We start from the raw sequence: 18,510 nt of genomic DNA, 5'->3' as shown, positions 1-18,510 counted from the left end.
CCGTAGGCTCCCAAGGTATGGAAAGTGGTCCACATTGTCAAACGTCTCATCATGGATCTTGATAATCGGGGGCAGTAGTGTGTGGCAGGATCAGGTTGGTAGAGAACCATTGTCTTACGGATGTTTAGTGTAAGACCCAGACTCTCGTACACTTCAGTAAAGGTGTCGACGATGGTTTGGAGTTCGACCTCCGAGTGTGCACAAACGCAAGCGTCGTCTGCGTACTGTAATTCAATGACAGAGGGATTACACTGCCACTTGCATCAGTAGCCATCTGGTATCTCATCCAAGTAGCAATACATTCAAGCTATTCAACTGTGGAAGGCATCATATCCAAGGCTAATAATCTAATCCAATGTCCATACAACTGCACTTTTCTAGCAGAGATCGCTGGGTAGCGATTAGGAACAAGAACTTTGTCCGTTTTGACTCTTCCCTTGTCCAGGGATGCTGTGACCAATTGCAGCACACCACTGCTGCCTTAGCTGAGATCAGATAATTTCACACAGACTGGAGACTGAAGCTGTGATAGCTACTCATTTTTACACTGAGTAATTGGGGGAGCCCAAAGGAATAAATCAGCGATAAATAAATTTGGAATCGAAAAGCTGGTAGCTCGTAATTGTGTCCTGACCAATATTTATCTATCAACATCACAATATCACAGTATAAGGCACATGAAGCGGTTTAAAGATTCTTTTGGCTTTCCCAATGGCTCAGTGGATGAATGCAATGTGGTGTGGTACTAAAGATCACAGGGAACGAAACCCAGTCAGAGTGAACATCGCTTCCCAAATAATAAAGTATTTTGGGCTGGATTTTCGGCTAATTTGCACCCAGTTTAGCACCTGGGAAGGGCGCAAAAACTAATTTTTGGTGCGAAGCGAGGCGCACAAAATTTTGCGCCCGGATGGACGGAAGTTTCGGCAATGTTTCACCGTGTGGATGAGGTAAATCATCGTGCATTAGTGCACTAGTGCCCCGGGCGGAACTTTCGAGCATATCGCCCGATTTAGCGTCCGCCCAAGGACCCGCCAGCAAAAAGCAGTCGGACCCCAGGCGCACTAGGTGCTAACGGCGCCATCTTGGAAAAGGAGGAGAAAGTCGGAGTTCTGAGTGATTAAAAGCATTGGGAGAAGAACACTGCATACTTTTCATTGTGAAGTTTATGTGAGTTTATAGTTTGTTTTAAAGGACATTTAAGGACATATTAAAAGATGGGGGCCCTTCTATGTCAGCCATTAATCCTGCCTGCTGTATTTATACGGTGTCGAGCTGCAAGAAGGCTTATTGATGATCATTCTGAACATAGTTCAAGAGGTCACAGATGTATGGGGAGGAGGCCTTACCACCCACGAGTTTACAGGGATACTCGCTCATACCTGCAGTTCTCTGAGGCACAGTGTATTAGAGGGCTGCACTTCTGAAAAGAAGTGCTGACAGAGATATGCCAGCTGATACAGGCAACCTACCAGTAGCAACAGGACTGCACTGCCCATTGAGGTCAAGGTGACTGCGGCACTTGCCTTCTATGCCTCCAGCTCCTTTCAGGCATCAGTGGGGGACATATGCTCCATCTCGCAGCACGCTACACTTCGCTGCATTCGCCAGGTGACTACTGAACACATGCAGGATGGAGTTCATAAACTTCCCAATGACCAAGGAGGCCCAAAGTGAGAGGGCTATAGGTTTTCGATGAATTACTGCATTCCCCAAGGTTCAGGGTGCCCTTGACTATACGCCAATCACCCTGCGAGCACCTTTACAGAATCCAGAAAGGGATTCCACTCCATGAACGTACAGATCATTTGGACCTTCCTCAGCGCATCATGGCAGTCAATCCCCAATATCCAGGGAGCATCCTTGGTGCTTTCATCTTGTGTGGGAGCACTGTCTCAGGCCTGTTTCAGCATCAACCACAAGGCCAGAGCTGGATGCTCGGGGACAAAGGTTACGGCCTCACCACCTGGCTCATGACTCCCCTTCCAGAACCCTCAGACAGAAGCCGAGCATCGCTATAATGAGAGCCATACAGCCACACACAGCATCATCAAACAGACAATTGGAGTGCTCAAGCGGTACTTCCGATGCCTGGACCCACTCTGGAGGCTGCCTGCACTACTCCCCTCAGCAGGTCTCTGAGTTCATTGTGGTGTGCTGCATGCTACACAACTTAACCATCATGAGGGGACAGGATTTGTCAATAGGGACTGCAGGACCACCTCAGGAGAGGGGGGCGGGGGTGGGAGGAGGAGGACGAGGATGAGGAAGAGGAGCCTGGCAAGGAACACCTGCCACCACCACAACCACAGGGGAGGCGTTGTAGAAATGTTGCCGTTGCAAAAGCCTTACATCAGCAGCTCATAATTCAACACATTGCTTGAAGAATACTTGAACGGCACACTTCACCGTTGTCTGGCCACTCTATCCCACCATGTTGACTATTCCCCATCTTATTCTGCAAATGAGCCACTACACAGGAATGGTTAAGGTGAACAAAAGAATTATGAAACATTGTAAACTTTTATAACTTTATGAACATAATTTGCAAATGTTGAAACTTTAATAAAATAACATAAATTGTGATTAAACTGTGATTAAACAACAACAACATCATCATCATCATAGGCAGTCCCTCAGAATCGAGGAAGATTTGCTTCCACTCTTAAAATGAGTCCTTAGGTGACTGAACAGTCCAATACGAGAACCACAGTCCCTGTCACAGGTGAGACAGATAGTCGTTGAGGGTAAGGGAGGGTGGGACTGGTTTGCCACACGCTCTTTCTGCTGCCTAAGCTTGATTTCTGCATGCTCTCGGCAATGAGACTCGAGGTGCTCAGCGCCTCCCGGATGCACTTCTTCCACTTCGGGCGGTCTTTGGCCAAGGACTCCTAGATGTCAGTGGGGATGTTTTACTTTATCAGGGAGGCTTTGAGGGTGTCCTTGTAACGTTTCCTCTGCCCACCTTTCAGGTGAAGGAGTTCCGAGTAGAGCGCTTGCTTTGGGAATCTCGTGTCTGGCATGCGGACAATGTGGTCTGCCCAGCGGAGCTGATCAAGTGTGGTCAGTGCTTCAATGCTGGGGATGTTGGCCTGGTCGAGTACGCTAATGTTGGTACGTCTGTCCTCCCAGTGGATTTGTAGGATCTTGCGGAGACAACAACAACATATAATCAACACCCCCTGCCCCACTGTCTTTTACCACCGGCTTCCCCACCCCCCCCCACCCTTACCCATATCCACCGGTTATCACCCACCCCCCACCCTTATCCCCTCCGTTGCCTACTCCTCATCCCCAAAGTGGCACCACCATGGCGTGCAGCAACGTTGTCAGAGTGCTGCTGTGTTGGTGGGAGAGACAATGCAGACACCTCCTGGGGAGACATTGGATGAGCTTGTGACGTGGAAGGCCCGGCTTCTGACTGGTGAGTCTCTTCATCAGCGTCACCAGTCACAGGTGATGTGGGGGTGTGTCTGGGTGTCACACTGGGGAACTCAGAAAGGCTGCTCGCCACACGCTCCGGGACTCCAGTGTGACTGGTGGAGGCCACCAGCCTCGTGTGGGCAGTGATGGCCTCACAGGTTTCACGGCTCGCAGCGCCAATCTGTGAACCTACCTCCGTAATGGTCGCAGTAAGATTCTCAATGGTCGCGGGAATCCTACCCAAGGCTTCAATGAGCTGATGGGTGAGCTGGATGCTCTCCCTGGGAAGTCCCACCATGTCCAGTTCCGCGTCTGCCTGTCTGTCAGCAGACCGACTTTACCGACTCAACTCCGGAGAGATGGCATACGGGATTCGACCCCAGAACTGTGGTGCTGCACGCCACTAGTCCCAGGAGCCTCAGAGGACTCAAAGCCTGGGAATATTAGATCCTCCTCGGATGAGGTGTTTGCCAGTGGAAAAAGAGGTGTAGACTGCATCTGCCCTCCCAGAGTCGGCTGCTCTGTGAACTCCTCTTCTTCTTCTTTCTCCTCCACACAATGGCCTGATGTGGAGGATTGATCCGAGGGATGCTGCTGCTGTGGCTGGTCATCTGGAAGTAGAAAGCAACAAACGAGTGGTTAGCAGCAGGGGAGGGGCAGGGTGACGTGAGGAAGGTCACATAGCACATGCTCATTTGAAGGACTGCCGCTACTCCATTATATCTAGTCCAGAGACACTGCATCACATTGCCCCAACCCTAGTCCACAGACACTGCATCACATTGCCCCAACCCTAGTCCACAGACACTACATCACATTGCCCCAACCCTAGTCCACAGACACTGCATCACATTGCCCCAACCCTAGTCCACAGACACTGCATCACATTGCCCCAACCCTAGTCCACAGACACTGCATCACATTGCCCCAATCCTAGTCCACAGACACTGCATCACATTGTCCAAACCCTAGTCCACAGACACCACATCACATTGTCCCAACCCTAGTCCACAGACACTGCATCACATTGCCCCAACCCTAGTCCACAGACACTGCATCACATTGCCCCAACCCTAGTCCACAGACACTGCATCACATTGTCCAAACCCTAGTCCACAGACACTGCATCACATTGCCCCAACCCTAGTCCACAGACACTGCATCACATTGTCCAAACCCTAGTCCACAGACACTACATCACATTGTCCCAACCCTAGTCCACAGACACTGCATCACATTGCCCCAACCCTAGTCCACAGACACTGCATCACATTGCCCCAACCCTAGTCCACAGACACTGCATCACATTGCCCCAACCCTAGTCCACAGACACTGCATCACATTGCCCCAACCCTAGTCCACAGACACTGCATCACATTGCCCCAACCCTAGTCCACAGACACTGCATCACATTGCCCCAACCCTAGTCCACAGACACTGCATCACATTGCCCCAACCCAGCCCAGGCAGTGTGCAGGACTTACCCTCACTATACAAGTGAGGGTCAGCACCACCACTGGCAGTTGCCCAACCTGAGACACTGATGAGGTTGCCACTCGCTCCTCGAGGTCCGTAAGTGGCAGGGTCTGAGATGGACCGCCACCTGTCCGCACCTGCCCGCGGCAATTGTGGGACTTCTTCGCCTGCAAAGGTGAAAATGGGAATGGTTACCAGGAGGTCCATCTACTCTTGTGGCATACACAGATAGCCACCAAAGCACTTATACATACTGTCTGAATATAATATAGTTCTCTGTTTAATGGCCTTGGAAGTTGCACGTGGTTCATTAGGAGAACATCGAAGTGCGGAAACATCTAATGAGATCTCAGAAAGCAATCTTAATAATGTGTAAAGATCATTCATAGCAAATAGGGTGCCACACTAAGCCTACCTATGTGTCATGCATTTTAGGAAACAATCCACAGAGTGCTGAGAGACAGCAACAGCATCAGAACAAATAGTGTGTCAGATTTATCATTTAAGTAATAAAAATTGTACTCACTCGAACGACCCTTGAAAGATCATTGAAGTTTTCCCGACACTGCTTCCCAGTCCTGATGACAGTGTTTGAGGCAGAGACTTCTTCAGCTATCTCCCTCTAGATTCTGTTAAAAATGGATGGCAGGGGTCTAGATCCACCCCTCATGTGTAGTTCCTGCCATCTCCTCTCCACAACCCCCACAAGAGCTTCATTAGCCTCTTGTGAAAATCGACTTGCATGCTGCCTGCAGGCCTCCTCCTCCATCATCAAAATTGAATAATAAATAGCTGATTCAGCCCCGGGTGTACTGCGCATGCACACGGCCGTGCCCTACATTAGTGTTTGCGATCGGATAGCAGACCAGAAGCGCAGGAAAAAAAAATTAAAATTTGCGCATGCCCAGAACGGTCGATATTTTTTAAGGCCGGAACTTTTGGCTCCGGCGCACAAATCCTGTGCTGCAACACCGGAGTTAACGCTAATGCCTGTCGTGAACTTTCATTTGGCCAAAGTTGCGTGCCCTGGCGCTAACGCTAACCCAGCGCACAGCAAGCTCCCACAAACAGCAATGAAATAAATGACCAGATAATCTGTTTTTAATGGTATTGGTTGAGGAATGAATGCTGGCCAGGACACTAGGAATAATCACTGGTACTTTTTCAAATAGTGCCATATGATCTTTTACATCCACCTGAGGGGGAAGATGTCTCGTTTAATGTCTCATCCGAAATATGGCAACTCCGACAGTGCAGCACTCCCTCAGTACTGCACTGTAGTGTCAGCTTTAATTATGTAAACAAGTCTCTGGAGTGGGACTTGAACCGCAACCTTCTGACTCAGAGACAAGTACGCTACCATTGAGCCATACGCTGTACGGCAGCACTCGCCCTGGTGTACTCTACAGAGGAGTACTGCTCTCCAGCCTGGCATTCAAGTCCGCATGTCAAATCTGTTGATGTCCAGCTGAATTCTACTATGCAAATTATCGCCAGTACACTTTTATCGACACCAACACCTTGGCTGCCCGTGCTTGCAAATATTGCACTCCCATACCTACACCTATACCGAATATGCAGTCTCCAGAGAATACAATTGCTCCATCAGAAAGCTATGCCGATCCAATCCAACTTGAACAACCTACCACCAACCTGTCCATCATCGAGAAAGCCATTTTGGACCGTTGCCAAAGCCCTTCAGCAATCTCCCATAGTCTTGATGACTGATGGTGAAATACTTGGAAGAACTGCGACATATGGAATGGATTCCTTTTCGAGGACCCCACAGTACAACCTGAAAGATCAAACATTCATCGCAAACAGCAGACAACCATTAACCGCCTCAGAACCAGTCATGGTACATTCTGCCTCCTTCTCCATAAATGGAAGATTAAATCATCCCCATCATGTGACTGTGGAGCTCCTAATCAGACCCTGAAGCACAGCATTGAATGCTGCCCTCACAGGAACTTTACAGGCAGCCTGCAAGATATCCTCACTGCTACACTGGAAGCTTTGGCCTGGATATCCGACTTAGATATTAACATTTGACTTGCTTGTTACTACCATACGAATGATGAGGACTGAGCAACATAGTTAACAACTTCTGAAAAAACTTTTTACTATATGCAGAATATACAGTTCTCTAAATGTTTTTATCTTTTAACTGTGAATCTGAATCTGTGTGAAGATGGAGAGCTGGTATTTTATTTGAAGAGTACCTCAAAGAAGTTTGCATTTTTTTAGTGAGGTTATTCCCGAATAATCACAATTAAGTGTTTATTAGTGCGTATTGGACAGGCTGCATATCAATCATTGTGATGTCAGTGATATTCCAGCATAAAGCACAAGTGCAGCAGTAGGAATATCAGTACTGACATACCTCATCATGGGAATTAATATCCAATAGCCAGCAAGTTTTATTTTAAGTTACATAAGAACATAAGAATTAGGACCAGGAGTAGGCCATTTGGCCCCTCGAGCCTGCTCCGCCATTCAATAAGATAATGGCTGATCTTCTACCTCAACTCCACTTTCCTGCACTATCCCTTGATTCCTTTAATATCCAAAAATCTATCGATCTCTGTCTTGAATATAATCCTGCCCTCTGGGGTAGAGAATTCCAAAGATTCACCACCTTCTGAGTGAAGAAATTTCTCCTAATCTCAGTCCTAAATGGCCGACCCCTTATTCTGAGACTGTAACCCCTGGTTCTAGACTCCCCAGTCAGGGGAAACATCCTCCTTGCATCTACCTTGTCAAGCTCTGTAAGAATTTTGTATGCTTCAATGAGATCACCTCTTATTCTTCTAAACTCTAGAGAAAATAGGGTTACATTAAAAAGTAAATAGACCTTTTGGAAGAATTTAATGATCATGCACTGTTTTTTATAATAAAATAAAATACAAGGATGTTAGTGCCTAGGAACAAAACACTTTATTATTTTGACATTCAGATCAAATAAAAAATATATTTATATTGTGCCTTATCATGTCTCTCAGTTTGCACCCATACAATGAACTATTCTGAACTTCAGGTAAATGTGGCAGCCATTTTTGTGCAGAGCAAAGTCCTATTGTAATAGCATTAAGTCAATTGACCAGTTAATCTAATTTTGATGCTGCTGGTTGAGGTCGGAATACTCAAACTCCCTGCTATTCTTCAAATAATGGCATGGGATCTTCAATGTCCATGAACAGACAGTCGAGGTTTTGTTTACAAGAACAACTTGCATTTAAATAATGCCTTTAACATAGTAAAACGTCCTAAGTTAAACACGACAGCCAAAGCATGGTGCCTCTGCCAGTACAGCACAGCACAGTGTAGCACTGCCTTGCTACATTGAACCATCAGTCTAGATTATAAGCTTGATGCCTGGAGTGGGGCTTGAACACATAACTTTCAAATTCAATGGCAAAGGTATTGTCAACCGAGCCAAGGTGACACTAGATCAAGGCTCCACAGGTCAGGTATAACATGTTCAGATGCAGAGTAAAGCTCCTGTGGCTCTGCCCCACACGAGACTGCATTCTTTCACACCAGTGTGACATTTTTTCCATTTCCCACACCAGCTATCCTGTGACCTGTATGAGGGGGAACTGTCAACTTAGGTATATTTTTGTGCTGTGCAGGAACTGGAGTGGGACTGCCCCTTCAATCAGACGGAGCAGAATTTCATTCCACAATTTGATGTTTTTGAACGCAGGTCCCCAGGGGTGAAAGCCAGTGCTTAACCCATAATATGCACTTCAAAAAGCTATATTGTGAATTCACCATTTTAATCATGCTGGATTATTTTCACAAATTATTTAATAATCACCTTTGCTTCCCGCTCTGCGTCCAGGATACCTCCCGTCTGCTCCTGAAGTAGTGCATAAGCCCTCTGGAGCGCTTGATATTCCCTCGTTAATTGTCTGAAACGGAGCTCAGATTCTTCAGCTGCCAGACTCTTGTGGTGAACAAAATGTAAATTAGCCTCTTGCACACGATAACCTTTAAACTCAAGTGCATATTTAAAAACTCAGTTACAAGGAGCAGGCATTATACTTATTACATTCTTTCATTAACAACATACATCAATTGCTTCCTACACAATATTGCTTATATTCTTACACAGGAGTTCTTCCATGTTTGTGGCAACATCAAATCAGCAACGGTGTACATATATGCTACTAATATATAATATCATACAGCACAGAAGGAGGCCATTACTGTCCATCTCGCCTATGCTGGCTCTTTAAAAGAACTAGGCAACTAATTCCACTCCCACGCTCTTTTCTCATAGATCTGTAATTCTTTGCCTTCGAATGTTTATCCAATTCCCTTTTGAAAGCTACTACAGTATTGAATCTGCTTCTACCAGACAGTGCATTTTAGATCAGAACCATTCGCTGCATAAAAAATGTTTCCTCATCTCTCCCCTGTTCTTCATCTTAAATCTGTGTCCTCTGGTTACCGACCCTTCTGCCACTGGAAACAGTTTCTCCTTATTTAAGCTATCAAAACCATTCGTAATTTTCAACACCTCTCAAATCTCCTCTTAAATTTCTCTGTTCTGAGTTTAACAATTTCAGATTATAAACTCTGCCCCCATTTTTTCAGACAACACTGTTGCTGATGATTATGATATTCCCATTTACACCTCCTCTAGACCCATCTTTTGTTTCATAGAAACATAGAAAATAGGTGCAGGAGTAGGCCATTCAGCCCTTCGAGCCTGCACCACCATTCAATATGATCATGCCTGATCATGCAACTTAAATACCCCATTCCTACTTTCTCTCCATACCCCTTGATCCCTTTAGCCGTAAGGGCCACATCTAACTCCCTTTTGAATATATCTAACAAACTGGTCTCAACAACTTTCTGTGGTAGAGAATTCCACAGGTTCACAATTCTCTGAGTGAAGAAGTTTCTCCTCATCTCGGTCCTGAATGGCTTACCCCTTATCCTTAGACTGTGACTCGTCCCATTACCATCTCCCTTTGCATTGCATCATCATTCCTTCTGTCGTTTAATCTCTCCTGCCTAATCACAGACCTTCCCTTTTGATCTTTCCTCCCCTCTCCCCTTTCTACTCCTGCTACATCTCTACTCTTTTCCAGTTCTGTGGAATCTGAAACATTAACTCTGTTTCTCTTTCCACAGATGTTGTCTGACCTGCTGAGTATTTACAGCATTTTCTGTCTTTATTTCTAATACTATCCTCCTCATTGTTTACTACTTTTCCAAGTTTCGTGTCATCTGCAAACTTTGAAATTATGCCCTGTATACTCAAGTCCAGGTCATTAACATAAAAGATCAGTGATCCTAATACTGAGCCCTGGGGAACATCACTTTATACTGTCCTCCAATCGAAAAAACAACCATTCACCACTATTCTCTGCTTTCTGTCCCTTAGCCAATTTTGAATCTATGCTGCCACTGTCCCTTTAATCCTGTGAGCTTTAATTTTGCTTACAAGTCTATTATGTGATACTTTGTCAAATGCCTTTGAAGTCCATATAAACAAAATCAACCACACCACCCTCTGGTACTTCATCAAGTAGTTAAACACGATTTGCTTTCAACAAATCTCTGCTGACTTTCATTTATTAGCCCATAATTTCCCAATTAATATTGTCCAGATTATTGTACATAAAAGTTTCCCCACCACTGACGTTAGACATGTTGGCCTATAATTGTTAGGTTTATCACTGGCAGGGTGTTAAATGCTGTTTTTGGGCTCCGTGACAGGCATCCAGGATTTACCGCCCGGCCGAAAGATTCGGCTACTGGTTAGCACAGGCACAAAAACTTACCATCCCGCTGTCCATTTTGACTGAGATCATGACGTCAATCATCATGCAATGCTGCGCTAGCGCCCCAGATGAAATATTCGGCCCTTACACCTCATTTATCGTCCTCCCCAGGAAAAGCCTGGAAAACACAGGCAGTCCCAGTGTGCGGCAAGCAATATTGGCGGCGTATTTAAATGGAGGGAGCAGGATCCTACATTGCAGGGGGTCGCATTGACTACAACGGTTGTGCACATAACACTGCATGAAGCTCCGACTTGCAAACTTCACTTTTATCTGCCATTAGAGTGCCCTTACAACTTCAGTGAGAGAATTCAGTGGGGGCATTATTCGTTCGCCAGCATATCATGCTCCATGCTATTGCCAGGCGGCATCAAGCTAGAAGTAGGGCTCCTGGTCATATCGGTCCACGGATGAAGCGAGGCTGAAGACGTCTGGGGAGGAGGCCTCACACCCCACAGGTTTACAGGCACCAATGCTCATACTTCCAGCTCTCTGAGGCACAGTGTGTGAAAAGGCTGTGCTTCTAAAAGGAAGTGCTGACAGAGATTTGCCATCTCCTGCAGGCAGATTGATGCCTGCACTGCTCTGAAGGCAGCCTTCAATACTCCCCTCAATGGGTATCCGAATTCATTGTGGTGTGCTGCATGTTGCACAGCTTGGCTATCATGAGGCTCCAGGCATTGCCAGTGGGGATTGCAGGCTCACCTCAGGAGAAGGAAGATGATAAAGAGGAGCCTGGCTTCCTCCCCATGGAGATGCTGCCGGACCAAGAGTCGCACATCACCAGCTCATAATGGACCGGCTCTCCTAAATGAAGGAAACTGAGAGATGGAGCTAACACTATGTGCCCCTATAAAGGCACCTCTCCGGTGAACATTGGAATGATGCACAAGACATCAATGGCAAATGATGATTCATATTTTTTACTGCAACAAAGTCACAAAAACTCCCCCCCACCAAAATAAAACCATACGATATACAACATTATGTTGCAGGGCACTGAACAACAATGAAACTTCTTTACTGCCGCAAGTTTTGGTTCTGGTGCACAAAGTCCATTGTGCAACGCCTGACTTAACACCAACGCTCCTCAAACTTACATTTTTGCCAAAACTTGCAGTCAAAGGCACAAACTATTTTCAGGTGCTATCTTTAACACCCGGCCGCGATTGATGCCCCGAAATCACAAAAGCCCAGAATCCATCCCGATATCTTTTGCCATCCAGCTCTAGCTTTGGGCGCCCTTCCTTTCCTCTTCTTTGGAAAGTGTCTACTCTGTACCTGAACTATCTCCTCTGTGAAGACCTCCCACTGCTCATTTACTGTTTTATCTGCCAACCTGTGATTCCAATCCACGTAGGCCAGATCCTTATTCAACTCTCTGAAATTACCCCTCCTCCAGTTAAATATTTTTACACTCATTTCTTCCTTGTACTTTTCCATAACTATCATAAACCTAATGATATTTTGATCACTGTTCCCCAAATGGTCCCCCACTGAAACAGGCTGCACTTGCCCCACCTCGTATAAGTATGTAATCAAGAATTTTCTGTAATTCACAATAATACGCTGCATTAGAATCATGAAAGATCATCTCAGTCATCCGTCTATCTCCTGGTTTTCTTTGAAGCAGTTTACAGGTAATTCCTCACTTGTTCTCAACTCCCCCACCACCTTCCACTTTGTTTTGATTCTATTAGCATTGTTTAAAACAACTTTTAAAAATTAATGCTCAGGATGTGGGCATAGCCATTAAATTTATTGCAAAATTTATTGCCCATCCCTAGTTGCCCTGAGCAACTGGCAACTGTTTGCTCGGCCATTTAAGAAGGCAGTTTAGTGTCAACCATATTAATGTGGGACAGGAATCACATACAGGCCAGACCAGGTTTCCTTCCCTTAAGGACATTCGTGAACTGGTTGGGTTTTTACAACAATCCAGTAGCTTCACAGTCATACCATGGTGGGATTTAAACTCATATTCTCTGGGTTATTAGTTCAGGCCTCTAGATTACTAGTCAAGTAACATAACCACTACACTATTGAATCCGTTTCTTCATCTTTTACTTGCCTGGATTTTGCAGTTGTAATGACAGCAATACTGTCAGCACTCGGCGTCATTACCTTGTGAAACTGACAGCAACTTCTGGCGTCCGCACGTGCACAGTTAAACACGGAAATCCAGAAGTTGCTGTCAGTGATTCCCTGCTCCTCCACAGGCAGTGCTGTTGAAGTCCCCACAGGCGGCAATATTTTTGAAATCACTGAACTGACGAGAACTTCCCATTTTACACTCTGATATCGCTGTTAAAAAAACCCAGACAAAGTTAAGCCTTGTTCAATGAGGTGTAACTGGGATTTTATCGGTGTACTAAGTCATAATTACTACTCAATAATCTCTCTGGCCCTGAAAAACTAATTTTATATTTGTGGAATGTCAAATTTCTCCATTATGATAAAAATTCTATATTTTTTAATATAATGAAAAAAAATCTTTTTAAAGTATTTCAGCTGCTTCCTTAATCCCATGTGTGTCCCAATCTTTATTTTGCTCTCTGTAAAATGATTAAAAAGCAGAAGTTAATCAGTGCATTTCACTTCTTGGTTTGCTGTCTGTAAGAATTCTGCAATGTGATTGGCTGCTTAGTCTGCTTGATTACATCACAGTTGCTGGATGCTGGAAATCCCCGAGACTTGGTGCCAGAATCGAATTAATGTCGAGAGTCTAATTAATGAGGAGAAAGGTGAAATCCACGCCACAGAGATCAATAGATATTTGTGGGAAACTTTCTTCGAGGTCATTTTGTCACTTATTTAAGGAGGGATATATTTGCATTGGAGGCAGTTCAGAGAAGGTTCACTAGGTTCATTCTTGAGATGAAGGAATTGTCGTTGGAGTTTAGGAGAATGAGTGGTGATCTTATTGAAATGTATAAAACTATGAGGGGGCTTGACAGGGTAGATGCAGAAATAGGAGCAGGTGTAGAGGATTCGAGAACTAGGGGACATAGTTTCAGAATAAGGGGTCGCCCATTTAAACGGAGATGTGGAGGAATTTCTTCTCTCAGAGCATTGTAAATCGGTGGAATTCTCTGCCCCAGAGACCTGTGAAGGCTGGGTCATTGAATATACTTAAGATGGAGATAGACAGATTTTTTAACGATAAGGGAGTCAAGGGTTATGGGGAGCGGGCAGGGAAGTGGACCTGAGTCCATGATCAGATCAACCATGATCTTACTGAATGGCGGAGCAGGCTCGAGGGGCCAAATGGCCTACTCCTTCTCCTATTTCTTATGTTCTTATGTTCTTACGTTATGATCGCAAAATCCAGGCCAATATTTTCAGTTCTGATGAAGTGCTGTATGCCCGAAATGTAAAATGGTCCATTTTCTGCACAGATGCTGACTGGCCAGCTGTGTGTTTGCAGCATTCTCTGTTTCACTTTACCAGCTCATAAAAGGTCATTCTATAAGAACATAAGAACATAAGAATTAGGAACAGGAGTAGGCCATCTAGCCCCTCGAGCCTGCTCCGCCATTCAATAAGATCATGGCTGATCTGGCCGTGGACTCAGCTCCACTTACCCGCCCTCTCCCCGTAACCCTTAATTCCCTTATTGGTTAAAAATCTAACTATCTGTGACTTGAACACATTCAATGAGCTAGCTTCAACTGCTTCCTTGGGCAGAGAATTCCACAGATTCACAACCCTCTGGGAGAAGAAATTCCTTCTCAACCCGGTTTTAAATTGGCTCCTCCGTATTTTGAGGCTGTGCCCCCTAGTTCTAGTCTCCCCTACCAGTGGAAACAATCTCTCTGCCTCTATCTTGTCTATCCCCATCATGATTTTAAATGTTTCTATAAGATCACCCCCTCATCCTTCTGAACTCCAATGAGTAGACACAGTCTACTCAATCTATAAGGTAACCCCCTCATTTCCAGAATCAGCCGAGTGAATCGTCTCTGTACCCCTTCCAAAGCTAGTATATCCTTCCTTAAATAAGGTGACCAAAACTGCACGCAGTACTCCAGGTGCGGCCTTACCAATACCGGTAAGTTGCAGCAGGACCTCCCTGCTTTTGTACTCCATCCCTCTCGCAATGAAGGCCAACATTCCATTCGCCTTCCTGATTACCTGCTGCACCTGCAAACTAACCTTTTGCGATTCATGCACAAGGACCCCCAGGTCCCTCTGCACCTTAGCATGTTGTAATTTCTCCCCATTCAAATAATATTCCCTTTTACTGTTTTTCCTCCCAAGGTGGATGATCTCACACTTTCCGACATTGTATTCCATCTGCCAAACTTTAGCCCATTCGTTTAACCTATCCAAATCTATTTGCAGCCTCTCTGAGTCCTCTACACAACCCGCTTTCCCACTAATCTTAGTGTCATCTGCAAATTTTGTTGCACTACACTCTGTCCCCTCTTCCAGGTTATCTATGTATATTGTAAACAGTTGTGGTCCCAGCACCAATCCCTGTGGTACATCACTAACCACCGATTTCCAACCTGAAAAGGACCCATTTATCCCGACTCTCTGCTTTCTGTTGGCTAGCCAATTCTCGATCCATGCTAATACATTTCCTCTGACACCGCGTATCTCTATCTTCTGCAGTAACCTTTTGTGTGGCACCTTATCGAATGCCTTTTGGAAATCTAAATACACCACATCCATCGGTACACCTCTATCCACCATGCTCGTTATATCCTCAAAGAATTCCAGTAAATTAGTTAAACATGATTTCCCCTTCATGAATCCATGCTGTGTCTGCTTGATTGCACTATTCCTATCTAGATGTCCCGCTATTTCTTCCTTCATGATAGTTTCAAGTATTTTACCCACTACAGATGTTAAACTAACCGGCCTATAGTTACCTGCCTTTTGCCTGCCCCCTTTTTTAAACAGAGGCGTTACATTAGCTGCTTTCCAATCCGCTGGTACCTCTCCAGAGTCCAGAGAATTTTGGTAGATTATAACGAATGCATCTGCTATAACTTCCGCCATCTCTTTTAATACCCTGGGATGCATTTCATCAGGACCAGGGGACTTGTCTACCTGAGTCCCATTAGCCTGTCCAGCACTACCCTCCTAGTGATAGTGATTGTCTCAAGGTCCTCCCTTCCCATATTCCTGTGGCCTGCAATTTTTGGCATGGTTTTTGTGTCTTCCACTGTGAAGACCAAAGCAAAATAATTGTTTATGGTCTCAGCCATTTCCACATTTCCCATTCTTAAATCCCCCTTCTCATCTTCTAAGGGACCAACATTTACTTTAGTCACTCTTTTCCGTTTTATATATCTGTAAAAGCTTTTACTATCTGTTTTTATGTTTTGCGCAAGTTTACCTTCGTAATCTATTTTCCCTTTCTTTATTGCTTTTTTAGTCATTCTTTGCTGTTGTTTAAAATGTTCCCAATCCTCTAGTTTCCCACTAACCTTGGCCACCTTATACACATTGGTCTTTGATTTGATACTCTCCTTTATTTCCTTGGTTATCTACAGCTGGTTATCCCTTCTCTTGCCACCCTTCTTTTTCACTGGAATATATTTTTGTTGCGCACTATGAAAGAGCTCCTTAAAAGTCCTCCACTGTTCCTCAATTGTGCCACTGTTTAGTCTTTGTTTCCAGTCTACTTTAGCCAATTTGATTTGATTTGACCGATCGATATGTAGGTTAAAATCCCCCATGACTACTGCCGTTCCTTTTTCACATGCCTCCATTATTCCCTTTATTATTGCCCGCCCAACCGTGAAGTTATTATTTGGGGGCCTATATACTACGCCGACCAGTGACTTTTTCCCCTTACTATCTCTAATCTCCACCCACAATGATTCAACATTTTGTTCATTGGAGCCAATATCATCCCTCACAAATGCCCTGATATCATCCTTTATTGACAGAGCTACCCCACCTCCTTTCCCTTCTTGTCTATCTTTCTGAATTGTCAGATACCCCTGTATGTTTAATTCCCAGTCTTGGCCACCTTGCAACCATGTTTCTGTAATGGCCACCAAATCATACCCATTTGTAATGATTTGTGCCGTCAACTCATTTACTTTATTTCGAATGCTGCGTGCATTTAGGTAGAGTGTTTTCATCCTAGTTTTTAAACCATGACTTTTAGTTTTGACCCCTCCTGCAGTCCCTTTATATTCAGTGGCCCTTTTTGTTTCTTGCCTTGGGTTTCTCTGCCCTCCACTTTTGCTCATCTCCTTTCTGTCTTTTGCTTTTGTCTCCTTTTTGTTTCCCTCTGTCTCCCTGCATTGGTTCCCATCCCCCACATAAGGCCCGATGTGGAACTATTTGTATAAAAATAATTGTTGGGGACATCCCCCTCCATTTTCTCTCTGCTATTACTGTATAAAACATCTGCAGGAAATCACCTGTCTAGGTAACTGTTCTTGTTTCAAATGGTACGAGGCTACAGGCAATGGATTGGGGCTGATTGGCAATGATGCATGAAGATGGGGTGCGTTCATTCTGGAGATACCAATTGGCAGATATTTTGGAGAAGGTAGTCTCTGTCTCGTGAAAGTGTGCTGGGAAGATACGAAGATATAAAAGGGAAAGGCATTATATATCATCAGAAAACCTAACAAGTATCTCTCAAATCAGCCAGCAGACAGCCTGATCCTGATTCCTGCCTGGCCTGCAATTATTTAATTTATTAGGCAATGTCAGGCCCGAGACTGTCTAATTGATTAGGTTATGTATGGATTTATCTGCAGTGTAAATGTTAAGAGTGAGTTGTTTACTAAGCCAAGAGATAAGCTGCTTTGCTTCCCTATGATTGCATCTTGCTGTCCACTTGCAGATGTTAGATACGTCACCCAGGCCCTTCCCTTACACATGTACAATCACCGAAAGCTCAGGAAAAGAGAAACTTCAGGGTAGCAAAGACCTCCCACTGAGATGCTGAATATATACAGATAAAAACGTGCTGTGTAGTTTCATTGGCCCCAAGTTTCGTGCCGCGGTGAAAACGGCGCACCTCCGAGCTGGGCGCCTGTTTTTCGCGCCGAAAACTGCGCCTAAAAAAAACTCCGATATTCTCGAGCTCCTTGGAACTCGATGTCTGCTTGGCGCGGCGCGCTCTTCGCAGCAGGGGGCGGAGCCTAACACTCGCGCCGATTTTCTAATTAGCAGGGGGCGGGTACAATTTAAATTAGCCTTCGTGGTGCCGGCAACCCTGCGCGTGCGCGTTGGAGCGTGCGCGCAGTCTCACACAAACATTGGCACTCGGCCATTTTTAAAAGGACCGCAGAAAAAGTGAAGATTTGTTTCTTGGACCCCTGCAAAGGCTTGTAATTTAATTTTTTTGATATTTCTGTGTGTGATGAAGTGCTTTTAGCAGCACTGCTGAATAAATCACCTGCTGAAATCAGTGAGTTCAGCTTTTCACTGCTAAACTTGCAGAACCGGTGCTGCATTGGTGCATGCAAAGTAAGGACTATGTGTTTGGAGAAATAAGAGTGCCAATTCAACTTTGCAATGGATCAACATCCACCATTCCATAATACGTGGTGTTGACAATGCAGCACCCATTCTGCAAATTTAAATATAAAACTGTCGATGTGGCTGTCTCTCCCTGTCCAAATGGCCTCAGTCCCCCTCACAGCTCGAAGGCTGCTGCTGTATCTTCGGCTGCCGTCGAGCCACTGACGCCGCCCCTAAAGTGTGGCCGAATGGCCTCAAGCACCATAAAGACACCATGTGTCAGGTGTTGATTCTTCGGCTGCCGGCCAGCCACTGACGCTGCTGATATCCTATGGCCGAATGGCCTCACGTCCGTCCGGTGCTGATTCTT

At 45.2% G+C, this 18,510-nt stretch overlaps 1 protein-coding gene across 2 annotated transcripts in view; it reads right to left on the bottom strand.

Annotated features, from left to right (window-relative positions):
- Positions 1 to 18,510, bottom strand: part of jakmip2 (janus kinase and microtubule interacting protein 2) — a 151,520-nt gene that overhangs the window by 74,889 nt on the left and 58,121 nt on the right. For both annotated transcript variants that reach the window (XM_070877305.1, XM_070877307.1), the window contains exon 9: positions 8,720 to 8,848. In XM_070877305.1, coding sequence (XP_070733406.1) covers positions 8,720 to 8,848 — 129 coding nt within the window. The remainder of the gene's footprint in view (positions 1 to 8,719; positions 8,849 to 18,510) is intronic.

Source organism: Pristiophorus japonicus, chromosome 4 (genome assembly GCF_044704955.1).
Source record: "Pristiophorus japonicus isolate sPriJap1 chromosome 4, sPriJap1.hap1, whole genome shotgun sequence".
In the NCBI taxonomy this organism is placed as follows: domain Eukaryota; kingdom Metazoa; phylum Chordata; class Chondrichthyes; family Pristiophoridae; genus Pristiophorus; species Pristiophorus japonicus.
Note: the sequence above shows the minus strand (reverse complement) of the source record. Positions and strands in the feature narration are given on the sequence as shown.